Below are 15,999 nucleotides of genomic sequence, written 5' to 3'. Positions count from 1 at the left end.
TTTTGCTTCTCTCCTTTTTGCCTCAATGAAACTGTATTCTTAGTCATCAGTGATCCCTCCCTGGCCTGCATGGGTCTGATTAACAGATTCTTAACCTTTTTGCAACATGTCCACCCTTGACAGCTTTGACCATTTCTTTCTTGACATGATTAGCATTTCCTATTCCTTTTTTACATACTTTCCTTAGTTTTCTAGGCATATGCTTTACAACCAATCCTTTCTCCTTGGTTTTCTAACCAATTTGCTTATATTCTTTCCATTATTTAACTAGTAGTTTTCACCAAAAGTTGGTTATTGACCATCAACTGTTTGTCTTCTAGATTCAGTCCTTTGTTGAATTCATTGACTGTCAAAATGTTCTTTCTTTTCTTATTTTTGGTGGTATTGGAACTCAAACCCATACATGCTAGGCAGGCACTCTGCTACTAAGCTGTTATTACCAGTCACCCTTCTTTTTGTTACCCTTTCTTATTTTGGCCTCTCTTTTGTTCAGAATCGGTTGATCTTATATGTTTTATTGCCAAAATCCAAGCCTTACTAGATACTAAATTGGTATTAGTTGAGAGAATGAATATTCTTTTGGGGGGGTGGTTGTGGTGGTACTGGGGTGTGTGAACTCATGGCTTTGAACTTGCAAAGCAGGTGCTCTACGGCTGCTTGAGCCACACCTCCAGTCAGGAATGAATAGTCTTGAATATAGTACCGGAAAGGCAGCATAAAACTGGAAATAAGAGATCAATAGAAAATTGGGCAAGTAGAAGAACACTAAGACTTAATTACTTTAAACAAAATTTAAATAAAGTACTGCAGTATAATTAAAAATCTTGTTAAAGGCTTATATAAAAGACTCTAAGAAGGTATAAAAGTGTGGAATGAAGGTAAAGATAATCTAGGAGGTAAAATAATGTGAGAATGCAGATAAAGGCTTTATTTACCTTATGCTTTGACCCATACTCTTCTTTCATGATATCATTAATTTTAATATAATTTCACTGAGAATTTATGAATGTACCAGGTGTTTTGAAGAAACAGGGAAATGGACTATTGATTGACTTCTCCAGAGCTTATAGTCTAAGAATTAAGATGTAGTTAATCCCAGTCCTCGGGAGGCTAAGTCAGGAGGATTATGAGTTCAAGGTCAACTTGTTCTTCATAGTGAGATCCTGTCTCAACAAATGAAGAAACAAAAAGACACAGTTAACTGATGTTTTACTAGAAATGCAAAGTACTATGGGAAGTTTTTGGGGTGAGTTATGACATCTGGCTGGATGATTAAGGGAAGCCATTGTGAAGGAGGTAGAATTGAACTGGGCATGAAAACTAGGTAAAATCTTGGTAGATACATTTTTTTGAAGAAAATAGTATAAGCAGAAGTTCAAAAACAGTAAGGCTTCTATTGGGAGAGAAGGAAGTTATCCAATTACAGAGCCCAGCCTGTATGATGGTGGAGGAGTAGGAAATGACTGGGAAGATGACTAGAAAGGTAAAGCCAAGCCTTCGATTCAAGGCTTAAATATTTTAACTTCATTTGAAGTCACTAAGAGCATCAATTTTCTTTCTCTTTTTTTAGTAGTGCTGGGTCAGGTTGGTTTTGAGCTCCTGGGCTCAAGTGATCCTCCTGCCTCAGACTCCCAAGTGTTGGAACTACAGGTGCACACTACCACACCTGACTAGAATGTCAGTTTTTGTGGAGATTAGTTGTTGGCCATGAGAGTATTTTGAAGCTTAAACAGTTTGGGGACATATAATCAAATAAAGAATAGTAAGAATCTATGATGAGTAGAATGGAAAGGAAAAGGTAAAGATTTCAGAAATAAACAGGAATTAACAGCAGTGAGAAGGGGACAACCTAAGTGTGAAAGGAAATGATTTTACCAGAGAAAAGGTAGGTCAAGAAGACTAGGTTCATTCAGCTCCAGTGGGTCATGCCTATGATTCTACCTACTTGGGAGGCAGTGATCAGAAGAATCAAGTTTTGAGGTCAGCATGGGCAAAGAGTTGGCAAGACCGTATCTTGAAAACACTCAACACAAAAAAGGCCTGGTGGAGTGGCTCAAGTGGTAGAGTGCCTGCCTAGAAAGTGTGAGGCCCTGAGTTCAAACCCCAGAACTGCCAAAAGAAAAAAAAGAGAGAGCGAGAACACCAGGTTTTGTGGGGACAATGGGTTCAGGTTATAAGTCAGTTTAAGGAATGGATGACATCCAGTGAGAGATGTCCAGTGGGCGGGTAGGGATATTTAAAGAGATGTGAGGACTTCAGGATGGTAGTTGCAGTTGAGAAGGAGTAGTTGAGACCCTAGTAGATAAAAAGGTAAGGAGTAAGAAACGGGTGTAACAGAATCCTGGCAGGGAAAAGACAACAAAGACATCATTTTGACTCAGGGAAAAGAGGTAGAACCATAAAAAATGTTAGGGCAAAACCAGATCACTTTATTGGAGTAAGAAAGAAAAGCAGCTTTTGTAATAGTCTGGAGATGAGGTTTTGGCTAGTAGTAAGGTAAGAGCAAGAGTAGGAGGGGAGATGAGGTAAGAGATACTGTAGGAAAACTTGACAAGACTTAGTAACTAAAAAATGTGGAAAAAAAAAGAGGAGTCAGCAATGACTATAGTTTTAATGAGCGTGATTGACAGTGATGGTGTCACTGACAGAAGTAGGGAACACTGAAGAGGGAGGGACTCTAGAGGAAAGATGTAAACTCTGGCTGTAGATAGTTTGAGGTGAAAGAAACCCCAAGCAGAGATATTCAGCAGGTGGTTGGACATGTGAGACTGAGACTGAAGTCTTAGGGCAGGCAAAGTAGAAAATGCAGATTTGGGAATCACTGATCTTTAGGTGTTTTGAAACTCCCAATATAAATAAAATTTCCCAAAGAAAGCATATAGAGAAAAAAGCAGAAGCAAAGGCTTGGGATGGCTATCATTTCCCTTCTAGAGTGCCTAAGTTAGGACAGATTCCTCAAGGGCAAGGAAGAGTCCTCTGACTTGGGTTTTACTCTTTCTACCTCTGTGCTAAATCCAAGGAGGATTTCAGTAAGGCTTTATGCAGTGACATTGATTTATGAAATAATATCCCTTTTATGACTTTATACCTTTAGAATAGGTGAGTTCCTACTGTTTAGGGGATTTATGTCCTTTCTATCTTACAGCTTCTTCCCTTTTCACCCAGTGCTTCCTCCCTCCCTTCTTTCCTTCCTGTGCAGGGGATCAAACCCAGGACATGGTGCATTTTAAATAAGGCCTCTACCACTGAACTGTATTCCCAGCCCTCTTCCCTTATTTCATTCTGATTCTTACCACAGATAATCCTTTATCAGTCCAGGGCTCATTTACAGAATTTTTATCTATTAGGTTTTTATCATAGATTAAAGACAGATTGTGTTTATTAATGAAAATGGCATTTTTACAAATAAAAATAACTTTTTGTCTTTTCTAGGTAATAAGTCGAGGACATAATTGAAATTTGTAGCATTAACTCTTTGATCTGATATGTTTTAGGCAAGGTAAAGAATCCTGAATGGAGCAGAAATGAAATTCCACATAGTTGTGGTGAGGTTTGTAGAAAGAAGCAGCCTGGCCAGGACTGCCCACATTCCTGTAACCTGTAAGTTGGAATGCTAGACCTCTGGGGATTCCTGGTAGACATGCTTTGCTGGTAGCTTTGAATAAACATACCTGGTTAGCATGTAACAGGATGGGGTGAAGAGTAATAAGGTAACATTTACTGAGCACTTACTCTGTACCAGGCACTCTACATAAGTTAGCTTGTTGAATTCATACCACAGCTCAGTGAGCCTCACTTTATAAATGAAACTCAGAAAGGCCAAGCATCTTGCCAGAGTCACAGTGCTAGGACATGATGGGACTGGAGTTTCCAAAACCAGTTCACTGTATTACATAGCTGACTTCTAAAAAGAAGATTCAACCAGGTGCCAGTGGCCCATGCTTGTAATCCTGACTACTCAGAAGGCAGAGATCGAGAGGATCTCAGTTCAAAGCCAGCCCGGGGAAATAGTTAATGAGACCCTATTTTGAAAAAAGCTTCATCACAAAAGGAGCTGGTTGAGTGGCTTAAGGTCCCTGAGTTACACATACACACAAAGATTCAGATAGTTTATCCCCCAGTGATATCCAGGTCCAAGAGAGTGTATAGGACAGCCTGGGAAAACGCATGATGTAGCATCCTATCTGACAGTATTTTTAGAATGTGAATTCTTCCCTATAATAGCCAGCATTTGAGTGTATCTTAGTTGCTGCCCTTTTTTTTTAGTTGGTGTTGGGGTTTGAACTCAAGGCCTGATGCTTTTGTACCACTTAAGCCATGCCTTCAGTCCCTCTTACTGGCTTCTATATGATAAGAAAACTGCATACTCATAAAAAAACAGTTGATCAGTTACAAATAAATTTCTACAGTCTTTGACTTCATACAAAGGTTTTAATCTTGGATTAGAGTCACTAAAGTAGTAATGTGACCCTTAGACAAGTTATTTAGCTTCTCTAAGCCTGAGTTTCTGCATTCGTAAAATAATAATGATCTGAATAATATTACCTCAGAAAGTCCTATGAAAATTAAATGAATTTAATGTACCTCAGAGGTTTGGTACAGAGTCTGCCAAGTAATCAAAACAGTGGTAATTCTTGCTTTATTACTCAAATCTAAGAGCAAAACACAACTTCTTCTATATGGAACTGGGGTGGTAGTGCTGGGGAATGGTCAGTGGAATTGGGCTATTTCATAGTAAGCTAACAAGCAGGATGGTTTGCAATCTGCTAGGCAGGTAGCTGCTCCCTGTCCATGGTTGCTTGCTTGGGTCCATCCTCAGGGACTTACTTACTTAAATTATTCCTTCCTATAGCTTGCATTTTAAGTAAATTTAGTAATAAGAAACACTCTTTCCAAAGTTTTTGCAGAAATGGACCCTGGTTGTGACTCGGAGAACATCAAAAGTGGTACAGATCAGATAGTACCATGTGTGAAAGGAATGGATGCCCTAAAACCTGCCCTTTTATACTTACCAGGACTAGAAGGCACAGTTGACCACTTTCTCCATTTTGGGTTGTTCCCCTATTCATAAAATTCTATAGCAGTAGTTCTTACCCTGGCTACATATTAGAATCATTTTAAAACACCAATACTGAGTCTCCATCTCTGAGCAATTGAATCAGATTCTCTTTTGGTAGATTCTGAACCTCCACAAGGCTTTTGTTTGTTTTGCTTTGTTTGTTTTTGTTGTTAGTTCTATGGTGCTGTAGATCTAACCCAGAGCCTTGAATATACTAGAAAAGTACTTTAACAATGAATTACATCCCACGCTGCCTCTGGAGTACTAAAAGCTCTCCAGGTGATTCCAGCCAAGTATTGCAAAACACTGCTAAAAGTTAAGAAAACCTTAGATTGAGTTCAAGTCTTAGAGATAAACTCTTTCCCTTCTAGAGTCTCTTTGAGATCTCCAAAGACACAAAGATTAGACCTGGTGATACTGTTGTGGTAGACTTGGGGACTCTGTCCATCTTTCCATCTTTTTTTTCTTTTCTCTCTCTCTGCTCTTCACATTTTTTAAATTCCACTGGAATTTTTTCCTTTCTCATTACCATTAGAGGCTGTTTTTTAATTGCAGATATTTTTCAGTTCCTAAATTTTTATTTGGTGATTTATTTTATTCCTGTATTTTTGCTGAGAGTTTATGTGTTGAGAGTATTAACTTCAGCTGGGCACCAGTGGCTCCCACCTGTAATCTTAGCTATACAGGAGGATCACTGTTGGGAGCCAACCTGGGCAAATAGCTCAGGAGATCCTATCTCAAAAAAAAAAAAAAAAAAATCACAAAAAAGGGCTGACGGAGTGGCTCAGTGTGTAGGCCCTGAGTTCAAACCCCAGCACTGCAAAAAAAAAAAAAAAAGTGTTAACTTCAGCCCAGCATGGTTAGCTCACTCCTTTAATTCTAGCTACCTGGGAGGATTGCAGTTTCAGGCCAGCCCTAGCAAAAAAAATTCATGAGATACCATCTAAACGGGAGGGGAGGAAAGCTGACCATGGCGGCACATGCCTATCAAACCAGCCATAGTGCAAAGCATAAAATAGGAGAATTGCTGTCCGTGCCACTGGCCTAGGCAAAAAGTGAGACTCTCTCTCCAAAATACCCAGAGCGAAAGTGTTAGCATCATCTCATACAGAATGGTTATAATGACTGCTTCAAAATCTTTGACAATTCCAAGACTTAGATCATCTTGTATTTGGCATCTACCATATTTTCTTTAAACGTTTGTCAAATTTTTCTGATTCTTATTATGTCACATATTTTTGAATTGTATTCAGGACACTTTAATTTATTTGGCAACTTTCTAGGTCCTACTATAATCTCCTGGAGAATGCTCATTTTGTTTAAACAGATAGTCAATGTGATTAGATTCAGACTGCCAAGAAATTTCACTTTCAATGTTGATGGTCCCAATCTCATTCTTTTTTCCAAGTCCTTTCCATGTTATATGGATCAGCATGATGTATGCTCCACTCAGAGAATAGTGTGAAATTTGAGTCATAATTTATATTGTCATTCAGTCCTCAAAGCCTTTACTGTGGTTTGGTGGAGCTGTTATATAAATTTCCAGTCAGGGGTGAGACCAACAGTTATGTCATTACATATCCAAAATTTGGAGATCCTTTTCTCCAGCTCTTCCTACTCTTAAGTCTTCTCCCATACTCTCCAGTTTCCAGTGACCCCTTTTCTTGGTGTAGAAAGATAGAGTCTTCTCAGTTTAGTCTTTCACAAAAAAAATGTGGAATACTTCATGAATTTGGGTGTCATCCTTAGACATGGACCATGAATCATTGCAGTTTTATAGTATGTGCTGCCAAAGCAGGTACTAAAGCTATTTAAATTGTTCCATCTGAAAAGGTTGAGGCATATCATGTGAAATAACCATTGAATAATAATACTCATCTTTAAAGAAATACTCTTATACTTATGTCTCCTATGGTTACTAGCTATGAAATCAAGTTACCTTAGAAGACTCTGCCCCTGTTTCTGGATTGTTTATACTGTTCAAACTTTGTTTAAACCTTCCAGAACTGGTTTGGGAGTTACATATAAAACTAAAAATCCCAGTCAGACTATGTAAGGCACATTTGGTTTTTTACATTAAATTTTATAACCTGTGTGATTAATTAGACTTGCCTCAGATTGATTTTAATTCCCTAAGGATTATACTTTGCCATCACTTAGAATGCTACCCCCTCCCGCAAAAAAAAAAAAAAAAGTTGCACAAGTTCAAAAATGTAAGTGATAGCATTTCTGAACCAGTGTGTAGTTTACCAGGGTGTCTGCTTAGAAGAAGACAGTATTTATCTGAATATATAAATTTCATTTTGTGATTTTTTTTTCTATTGGTCTCTGTAATATAGTTCCTATAAAAAGCATTCTCTTCAGAAGTCTACTTCTGACCCGTAGCATGTCACTAAGCTCAGTTTTTCCCATGATTCTTTGCCTCTTCTCTCCTTATGTTCCTTACCAAAGTTCCACCCTCATGTCAACCTTTTTAGTGTTCCCATTGCTAGCCTATTGCTGGTTGTTAGTTTACTAGCTGACAAGGAAGTATCTGTACTTCCCATGAACTTACTTCCTTTCTTCGTAACTTCCTAACTTCCTTCCTTCCTTCCCTCCCTCCCCCTTGTTTTTTTGTTTTTGTTTTTGTTTTGTTTTTTTGAGACAGGATCTCACAGGTAGCCTAGACTGAACTTAAAACTCATGATCATCCTGCCTCAGCCTCCCTAGTGCTAGGATTACAGATCTGCTTGATCATGCCCAGCCTCTCTTTTTTTCCCACCTCCGTCCTTCATCTTTTTAGAGGTGCTGGGGGTCAGACCCAGGGTCTACCACGTGCAAGCACTCTACCATCAAGAGAGGCAAGCTGTTTTTATCCCCACATTCTACTATAAGTGGATCAAGACCATATCTGAAAATGTCATCTTTGACTGTCAGACCCAAATAAAACCAGTGTTTTTCCTTAAGACTCTAAGATGATAATGCTGTCAGTTTTTTCTACATAAAAATGAATTGGTTTCTTTGTTTAAATAGTTTAAGCAAGTTTAGAGAAATACTAAGATATTTCATACTATGTTTATTTGTTGCCATATTCATAATAGGACCCAGTTGAGGCAGCTTTATTTTAATTTGAGTGCATGGGTGTGGTTAAGTCATTAAAATCTTTCTTTTTCAGCTTGTGCCATCCTGGACCCTGCCCACCTTGCCCAGCTTTTATGACTAAAACATGTGAATGTGGACGGACCAGGTAAAGTTAAAGAAAACCTCAGTTTTTACATGCATTATTAACTTGTGAAAAGATTAGTAAGTAGATACAAATAAATGTTAGGTGTAAATAAAGTCATCCCTTGGTATCCATGTGATTTGTTCAGGACCTCAGAGGATAAAAATTTATAAATGTTCCATCCTTATATAATGGCATAGTATTTGCTTATAACCTATTCATATCTTCTGAAGTATACTTTAAATCTCTCTATGTTATGTATATTACCTAATACAACGTGAAGGCTGTGTAAATAATTGGTACTCTATACTGTTTAGGGAATAATGACAAGAAAAATGTCTCTACATGGTCAATACAGACAATTAAAAAAATTGTTTATCTGCTTTTGGTAGAATTTAGTAATTTCCTATAAATTGTAGTTTCCTATGATACCTCTTTTGCAATTTTTTTGGGGGGTAGGTTACTGGGCTTTGAACTCAGGGCTTCACACTTGCAAAGCAGGTGCTCTACTGCTTGAGCCATGCCTCCAGTCTGTTTTTGCTCTGATTATTTTTGGAGACGGGCTCTCTAGAACTATTTGCCCTGACTGGCATTGTACATCAGTCCTTCCAGTCTCACCCTCCCAAATAGCTAGGTTTACAGGCATGAGCCACTGACGCCCAGCTACATTTTGTAGTCTTATAAGTTATTAAGTATACACAGTGAGATTGTAGCATTAACCTTTCAGGTGAACTGTCAAAATTACAGGGATTTTTTTTTTTTTTTTTTAATATCTCTAGTGAGTGACAAAACCAGGACTTGAACCCAGGCCTGTTAAGACTAGGAAGCAGGGACCATTTTTCTATGCCTAACATAGTATCTAGGAGGTTTTCAGTGAATATTTTTGCATGCAAAAGTAAGTAATCCTAGAGTCCACCTTCCTTCTGTTAAAATACACATTTTCCTGCATCATCAGTACAAGGATCACTGATGACTATGAAGTGCCTGTGAGGCCCAGGAAGGTCTTAAAATTATTTTTGAACCCTGAGACAAGATGGGATCATGCATATTTTCAGTAATGTGCATTTGTATCCTTGTGGCCTGAGATTTCTGAGTCAGAAGGTCATTATCTGAGTTCTGCCAGTTTGATCCTGAGCAAGTAAGTTGCTCACTAAACCTCATTTTTTTTATCATAAAATAGAAATAATTTTGTCTACCTCAAAGGCTGATGTTAAATAGCCATTGTTCTAGACATATTGTAGCATAATAGGCCAACAGTAGCCATTATGCTGAGTGCTGCACACTGATTATCCATGTATATAACAGTGACTTTTAAAAACAAAATATGAGCCGGGCACTGGTTGCTTACACCTGTAATCCTAGCTACTCAGGAGGCAGAGATCAGGAGGATCGTGGTTCGAAGCCATCCCTGGGCAAATAGTTCGAGAGACCCTATCTTGAAAAAACCCGTCACGATAAAGGGCTGGCGGAGTGGCTCAAGCTGTAGGCCCTGAGTTCAAGTCCCAGCACTGCAAGAAATAAATGTAGTTGAGATGGGAGTAAGGGATTGAATAAAACTCCTCCTGTAGGGGAGTAGACTTCAGACACTAAACCATTACCCTGGAAACAGACCTGAAGGCAGTGTCTAAAAGCCAATAAGTCTGCAAAATCAGGATGCTTATTAGAGCAAAGCTGGAATGATTTCCTTACCATGAATCAAATTCATATCTAGTATGTTCTAAGTATTATAGCTGCATAAAATATGAATGGGCTGAGTTTCAAGAAAATGCCATTGTGCTTTCAATCTGAGTAGGTCAGATCTGAGTATATTTTGCTGTCTTCCCTCTCCTGTCTATAAGGTACTGTGTACTGTGAGAGCTCTAGGCAAAGCTAGGACTAGAACCTGATCTTCTGCCTCCTCATCCCAGAGCTCTTTGCTCTCCTGTAGCTGCTTCTTTGAACTCAAAGGAAATCACATAGACAAATTCTCAGGAATAGCCTTCAGTTCATCAAGGATCAGAAAACAGAGGAGAGAGAAAAGCAGGGTGGGAAATAAGAGCAAAGAGGAAAAGAAAGAAAGAAAATGTGGAGAAGGAAAAAGGAAATAATAATTGAAGGAAAGAGCTCACACCCATAATCCTAGCTACTTGGGAGTATTGAGGTTGGGAGGATCACAGTTCAAGACCAGCTTGAACAAAAAGTTCACAAGACCCCATCCCCATCTTATCTGTCTTAGCTGGATGTGGTTGTATGCACCTGTTATCCCAACTGTCCAGGAAGTACAAGTAGGAGGATTGCAGTCCAGGCAAAAAGCAAGACCCTATCTATCTCCAAAATAACCAGAGTAAAAAGAACTGGAGCTATAGCTCAATTGGTAGAGCCTCTACCTACAAGTGTGAACCTCTGAGTTAAAACCCCAGTACCACCAAAAAAAAAAATTGAAGAAAGAAGATATAGAAAACCTTGGGATGGCTTGGAGTTCAGTGTTAGTTTATCTATACAATAGGAACTTTTAGAATGATGTTGTATTTATATCTACTATCTTTATAGGCACACAGTTCGCTGTGGTCAGGCTGTTTCAGTCCACTGTTCTAACCCATGTGAAAATATTTTGAACTGTGGTCAACACCACTGTGCAGAGTTGTGCCATGGGGGTCAATGCCAGCCATGTCGGATCATACTGAACCAGGGTAAGTGGTCTACACACCAGCTAACAATGCTTGTGAACTTTTCTGGAATTATATGGTATGTGAATTACCTTGCAATCAAACTGTCTTACAAAAATCCATAATAAGGAGGGAGGGTCAAAGGAAGGGGCGGGGAATCCCAAACTCATAATGAGGTATCTCATTTAGGATGGCTAAAATAAAAAGGACTAATGACAAAATGTTGGCAGAGGACAGCAACTAGAATTCTCATACATTGCCAGCAGATGTGTAAAATGGTAAAACCACTTTGGATATTTGTTTGGCAGTTTCCTTTTTTCGTTAGCTGGCCTGGAACTCATGAACCTCCTGTTCTTGCCTCCTGAGTAGCTAGGATTACAGGCATGTATCACCACATCTGGTGGCATTTTCTTATAAAATTAAACCTGTATGTATCCTAAAACCCATCCATTCCACTCTTTGGTATTTGCATACCTACATCACAACAGTACAGGAATGTGTGTTCATAAAAACTCCAAACTAGAAACAACCCAAATGTCCATCAACTGAAAAAGGGATCGGTAAGTTAGGGTGGGTTTTTGTTTGGTTGGTTGGTTGGTTTGGTTTGTTTTTTTTTGAGACTGGGTCTCACACAGGTCTTCCCCAGGCTAATCTTAAACTGAGTTGCTAGGCCTTAGGCATGTGTAAACTATTTTGGCCACATGTGCAGTTTATCTTTTTGAGTGGTAATTCTTCTGGGATCCCTTTCAGCCTTATCTGGAGATTTAATAGGCACTCCTTCTGGGTATTTACTCATATGTTGATAAAATGCTTAACATATTCATGCTGATAAAGTCATTCCTCCAGACAGTCTGGTTCCTTATTACTGTTCCATCAGCTCTAACTCATAATGCTGTTGACACCAACTCATAGTTCTGTCTCTTTTTGATACTGTACTCAGGTTATTTCCTTATTGACTAGGGACTCCATTTTGTTTTTATTGTCACAATTTTCCTACCTTTAATCAACTCAGTTCATAGCTCTCTGTTCATTACTTCTGACAAAAATCCCTCTGTTCTGTTTGAGCAGAGACTTGGCAAAGAAGCTCCCAGTTGTGGGCTTGGGGTGTGGCTCAAGTGGTAGAGCACCTGCCCAACAACCTGAAGCTCCTGAATTCAAACACCATTTGCTAGGATTCATTTACCAACTCATTGATTGGCAAATATTGTTTCCACTTCCTATATCTATATATTAATTCATCTAGTATCTTTTTATTGAATGGATGAATAAATTTTAGAACAGGAGATGAAATCAAAGGTGGGTTGTATACTTTAAAAATCTTGACTCTTGATTATGTCTTCAGTGACTTGAGACTTCTCATGTGTCAATGGACATTTTGGGTTCTGTTTAATACACTTTAATTTTTGAATATTATTTCTAATGTTTTATTAGAAACATTCTGTTTCATTTATTACATACGTGATTTTTAAGATTTGATATGTTCCTATACTATTACATTTATTCTGATGTTGATTTTCTGTGCTACAGTTTACCTAAATTGTCCTTGGAAAAAGGAAATTATCATTAGATCTATAAAATTTCAATTTAATTTCAACTCTTCTGGTCATCATTTATTATGTATTCCTGCATAGATTTATAAGCTTTCATTTTTAATAAATCATATAAAATGATACTTATCAGAAAAATTATGTAAATTGATGAAAATGAATCCTTTTTAGGACTGTTACATGTTAACACATTATAAACATAACTCCTTAAAAAGTTTCATTTTGAAACTTTTTACTTAGTATGAATTCCCAAATATGATTACTTCAAATTTAAATTAGTAGTATTTAAATTATTAAGGATTTTCTATTTTCATTATTTTTAATTTTTTTGTCAGTCACAGGGACCTTTTTTAACATTTTATGTGAACCCCAGTATATAAATTATCAAATCTATGCTGAAGTGAGGATAGGAAGTTCAAGTCTCAACCCCTTTACCACTACTACCAGCTCAGCTTGTCCATCCTCTATGGCGTCTTCCCAGGGAGCCACCCAATCCATGGTGTTCTGTCATGGCCTTAGGACCGGATTGTGTTCCCTTAATTGGGGGTTGCTTTACAATAATGCTGTTCTCAGAATGTGCTTCAGAGGCACTATGAGATATTGGCAGAGTAACAGGCCATTTTTAATTTATTCCTGTGTGAAGCTCTTAGGTGAGTCTAAGAGCTACTATATAAACCATCAGGTCTGATCAATACTTGAATGAAGAGCATTTTGTATTTTCTTAGAGATTGTTTGGAATATTTTAAGAACACATACAGGTCACTAATCTGTTGCTTTTGAAATTGTGTCTTTAAGTATGCTACTGTGGCAGCACTTCTCGAGATGTGTTATGTGGAACAGACACAGGAAAATCTGATGGATTTGGGGATTTCAGCTGTTTAAAGATATGTGGCAAGTAAGGTTTTACATTTTCCTCAGCTAGAATAAAGCTGTGTTTTATGTGACACTTATGTAATAGCTTGTTTTTCTTAATAGGGACTTGAAATGTGGCAGCCATACATGTTCTCAAGTGTGCCACCCTCAGCCCTGTCAGCCTTGCCCACGGCTCCCCCATCTGGTGCGCTTTTGCCCTTGTGGCCAAACTCCGCTCAGCCAATTGCTAGAACTTGGAAGTAGTAGTCGGAAAACATGCATGGATCCTGTCCCTTCATGTGGAAAAGTATGTGGCAAGCCTCTGCCTTGTGGTTCCACAGGTAAAAGTTGGCTTTAAAAATATCCATGTAAATGTTTGGCAGAAATAACATTTTTTTTGCAAAGTAGTATTAAATACCAGTTGTAATATCAGCAGTTCTTCTAAATATTATGATCATACTTATATGTGTAGTTTTCTTTTCCTCCTCAAAATATACTTATGAAAATACACACTTCCCCAAGTGATCTCTCCAATTCAGGTATTTTCTTGCCAACTCTGAGTAACTGGTGAGATACTATTCCATGGGGGACATTAGGATTCCTCTTAGCAGCTTACTCTGCTATAAACACTTAGTTTTATTAGTACTTTTACTAATCCAGGGTTCAGCAAGTCTTTAAGTGCCTTTTCCTCTAATAGAAACATACTAAGATAACGGGGTAGGATGTTTAAGAATTAAAATTGTAAAGTACAATAAAATTTCAGCAGTTAGACCATTCAAAGAATGTCATATAGCTAAGCTTCCCATATAGCTGAGGATAACACCTATTGAACATCATTTGGATGAACACTTCTCTAAAATTTAAGTTCGCTCCTTTAAGCAGAGGTTCATGAATGTAAATGTTTTCCCCAGTTGACTCAGAGTCATAATTTTCATGAACCTGTTTCACAGAATGCAATGATGCCTTCAAGGCCTGCTGAGATTTTCTTAGGCTCTTTGCGCCATACCACTTTGAATTGTTTTACATGCTTGTTGAAGCTTTTTGTTGTTTATTTTCTTGTCAGTACTTTTAGTATACCTGCTTGCCAGTCTTTAGTGTCTTCCCCCTTTCTTCTAATCTGTGGCTTTTGATTAAAATAGAAACCAGAAAAGGTTCGTTAGAATTAGATATAAAATAATAGACTGAGTTTCTAACTGAACCTATCTTAGTCAGATATGTACATGTGGTTTTAGCAACATATCTTCTGAGTGAGTTTTTTAAAGGCCATGAATTTAGAAAAATGAAAGTAGGCAACTGAGACTGAACAGGAAAGATACTTCTCTAACCATGTATGTTTTAGGTAAAACTAGACAGGTTTGGTTTGGTTTCCATTTTATTAAAAAGAGAGATTTCACATTGTTTTTAAGTACAAGCAGAAATCAACAGAGCACTCTAACTTTTTTCTCATCTGATTTTAAAATTATGTGTACAAGAGAAATTATTTGTTCTCATATTTTAATACTGTACTAATACAGTGAATTTTTTTCTTGGTTCTCTGCCTGTCATGAAAATATATCTATGAAATGGATATAAGATGGTTTCTAAATGAAGAATGTTAAAGGTCTTACCTTTTCAGAAAAAACAAGGGCCAGTTTTGTGAGAATTTCATATATAATGACTAGAAATTCTACTCAGGCTCACATGATTCTATTGGCAGTAAGAGAAAAGGGAAATGTGAAATAAGTACTGCAAGGACATTTGAATAAGAGTAGGGTAGTAACTGTCAGTTACAGACTTTGGGGATAAATACCAGATCAAGGAATTATAAGGTAATTCCTGTACCTCAGCAAATTTTTACCCCTGTGCTGGGGATGGAATCCAGAGCCTAGCACAGGCTGGGCAAGCGCTCTACCACTCAGCTATTTCCCCAGCCTCTAAGCAGATTTTTATTTATTCATTTTTACTTATTTTTCCTTTCCTTTTTAAATTTTCCCTTAATTGTTTTGATGAAAATGTAATGCATTCTCAGTATTAAAAACCTCAGACAAGAAAATTTGTTTTCCACACATCACCTCCTGTCTGCCCCCAGAGATAACTACTGATGAGTACAGAGCTTTCTAGCCAATCTTCTATGTATTTATATGCCTATATATTTATACTACAGATATCTAACTTTTGATTTTTCATAAATGCAATTGTACCATATGCACTTTAATTCACTTTTTTAGTTAATAATGTATCTGTTGCGGGCCAGTCGAGAGTTCTTGCCTTGTGAGGCAGCAGATTGACTCGTGGGACAACAAGGTCGGCACACAAAGTAGGATTTATTAGAGAAAGAAGGCTACAACTAGAGCAGTGCAGTGGAGCCTGGAAACTGGTGGCTCCCTGCTCAGGTGAAGGCTGAGGCTTTTTATGGACGCTTTAACTCTGGGTTAGGGTAAGGGTTAGGTGGGTTCTTTTCATTTGCCATGGATTCGCATATTGGCTTTCTTTGATAATCTGGCCTATTTGCCCCTTGTTGGGGGAAATGACCTTTAAAGCCTTCTGTTATGAGACCGTGTATCTCCTCAGGGTGCAGGGCTCATAGTGCTCTCCATGGGGGATGAGATATTCACTCACCTGCTTTAGGTCCCCAGACCCAGCATATTTTGTATAATATAATAATATATACTTCTGGTCAGTATTTTCCTAATTTCTTAGAAATTTAAATTCTTT

At 37.9% G+C, this 15,999-nt stretch overlaps 1 protein-coding gene across 5 annotated transcripts in view; it reads left to right on the top strand.

Annotated features, from left to right (window-relative positions):
- Nucleotides 1-15,999, top strand: part of Nfx1 (nuclear transcription factor, X-box binding 1) — a 59,882-nt gene that overhangs the window by 11,123 nt on the left and 32,760 nt on the right. For all 5 annotated transcript variants that reach the window (XR_012440390.1, XM_074051606.1, XM_020163853.2 and 2 more), the window contains exons 5-9: nucleotides 3,495-3,600; nucleotides 8,214-8,285; nucleotides 10,791-10,930; nucleotides 13,249-13,348; nucleotides 13,429-13,646. Coding sequence is in view for 4 of the 5 variants with exons in the window: in XM_074051606.1 (XP_073907707.1) it covers nucleotides 3,495-3,600; nucleotides 8,214-8,285; nucleotides 10,791-10,930; nucleotides 13,249-13,348; nucleotides 13,429-13,646 (636 nt within the window). In the remaining variant the exon portion in view is untranslated. The remainder of the gene's footprint in view (nucleotides 1-3,494; nucleotides 3,601-8,213; nucleotides 8,286-10,790; nucleotides 10,931-13,248; nucleotides 13,349-13,428; nucleotides 13,647-15,999) is intronic.

The sequence above is a fragment of the Castor canadensis genome, chromosome 13 (assembly GCF_047511655.1).
Source record: "Castor canadensis chromosome 13, mCasCan1.hap1v2, whole genome shotgun sequence".
NCBI lineage: Eukaryota > Metazoa > Chordata > Mammalia > Rodentia > Castoridae > Castor > Castor canadensis.
The sequence above is the reverse complement of the archived record's forward strand: the minus strand, read 5'-3'. Positions and strand labels throughout refer to the sequence as shown.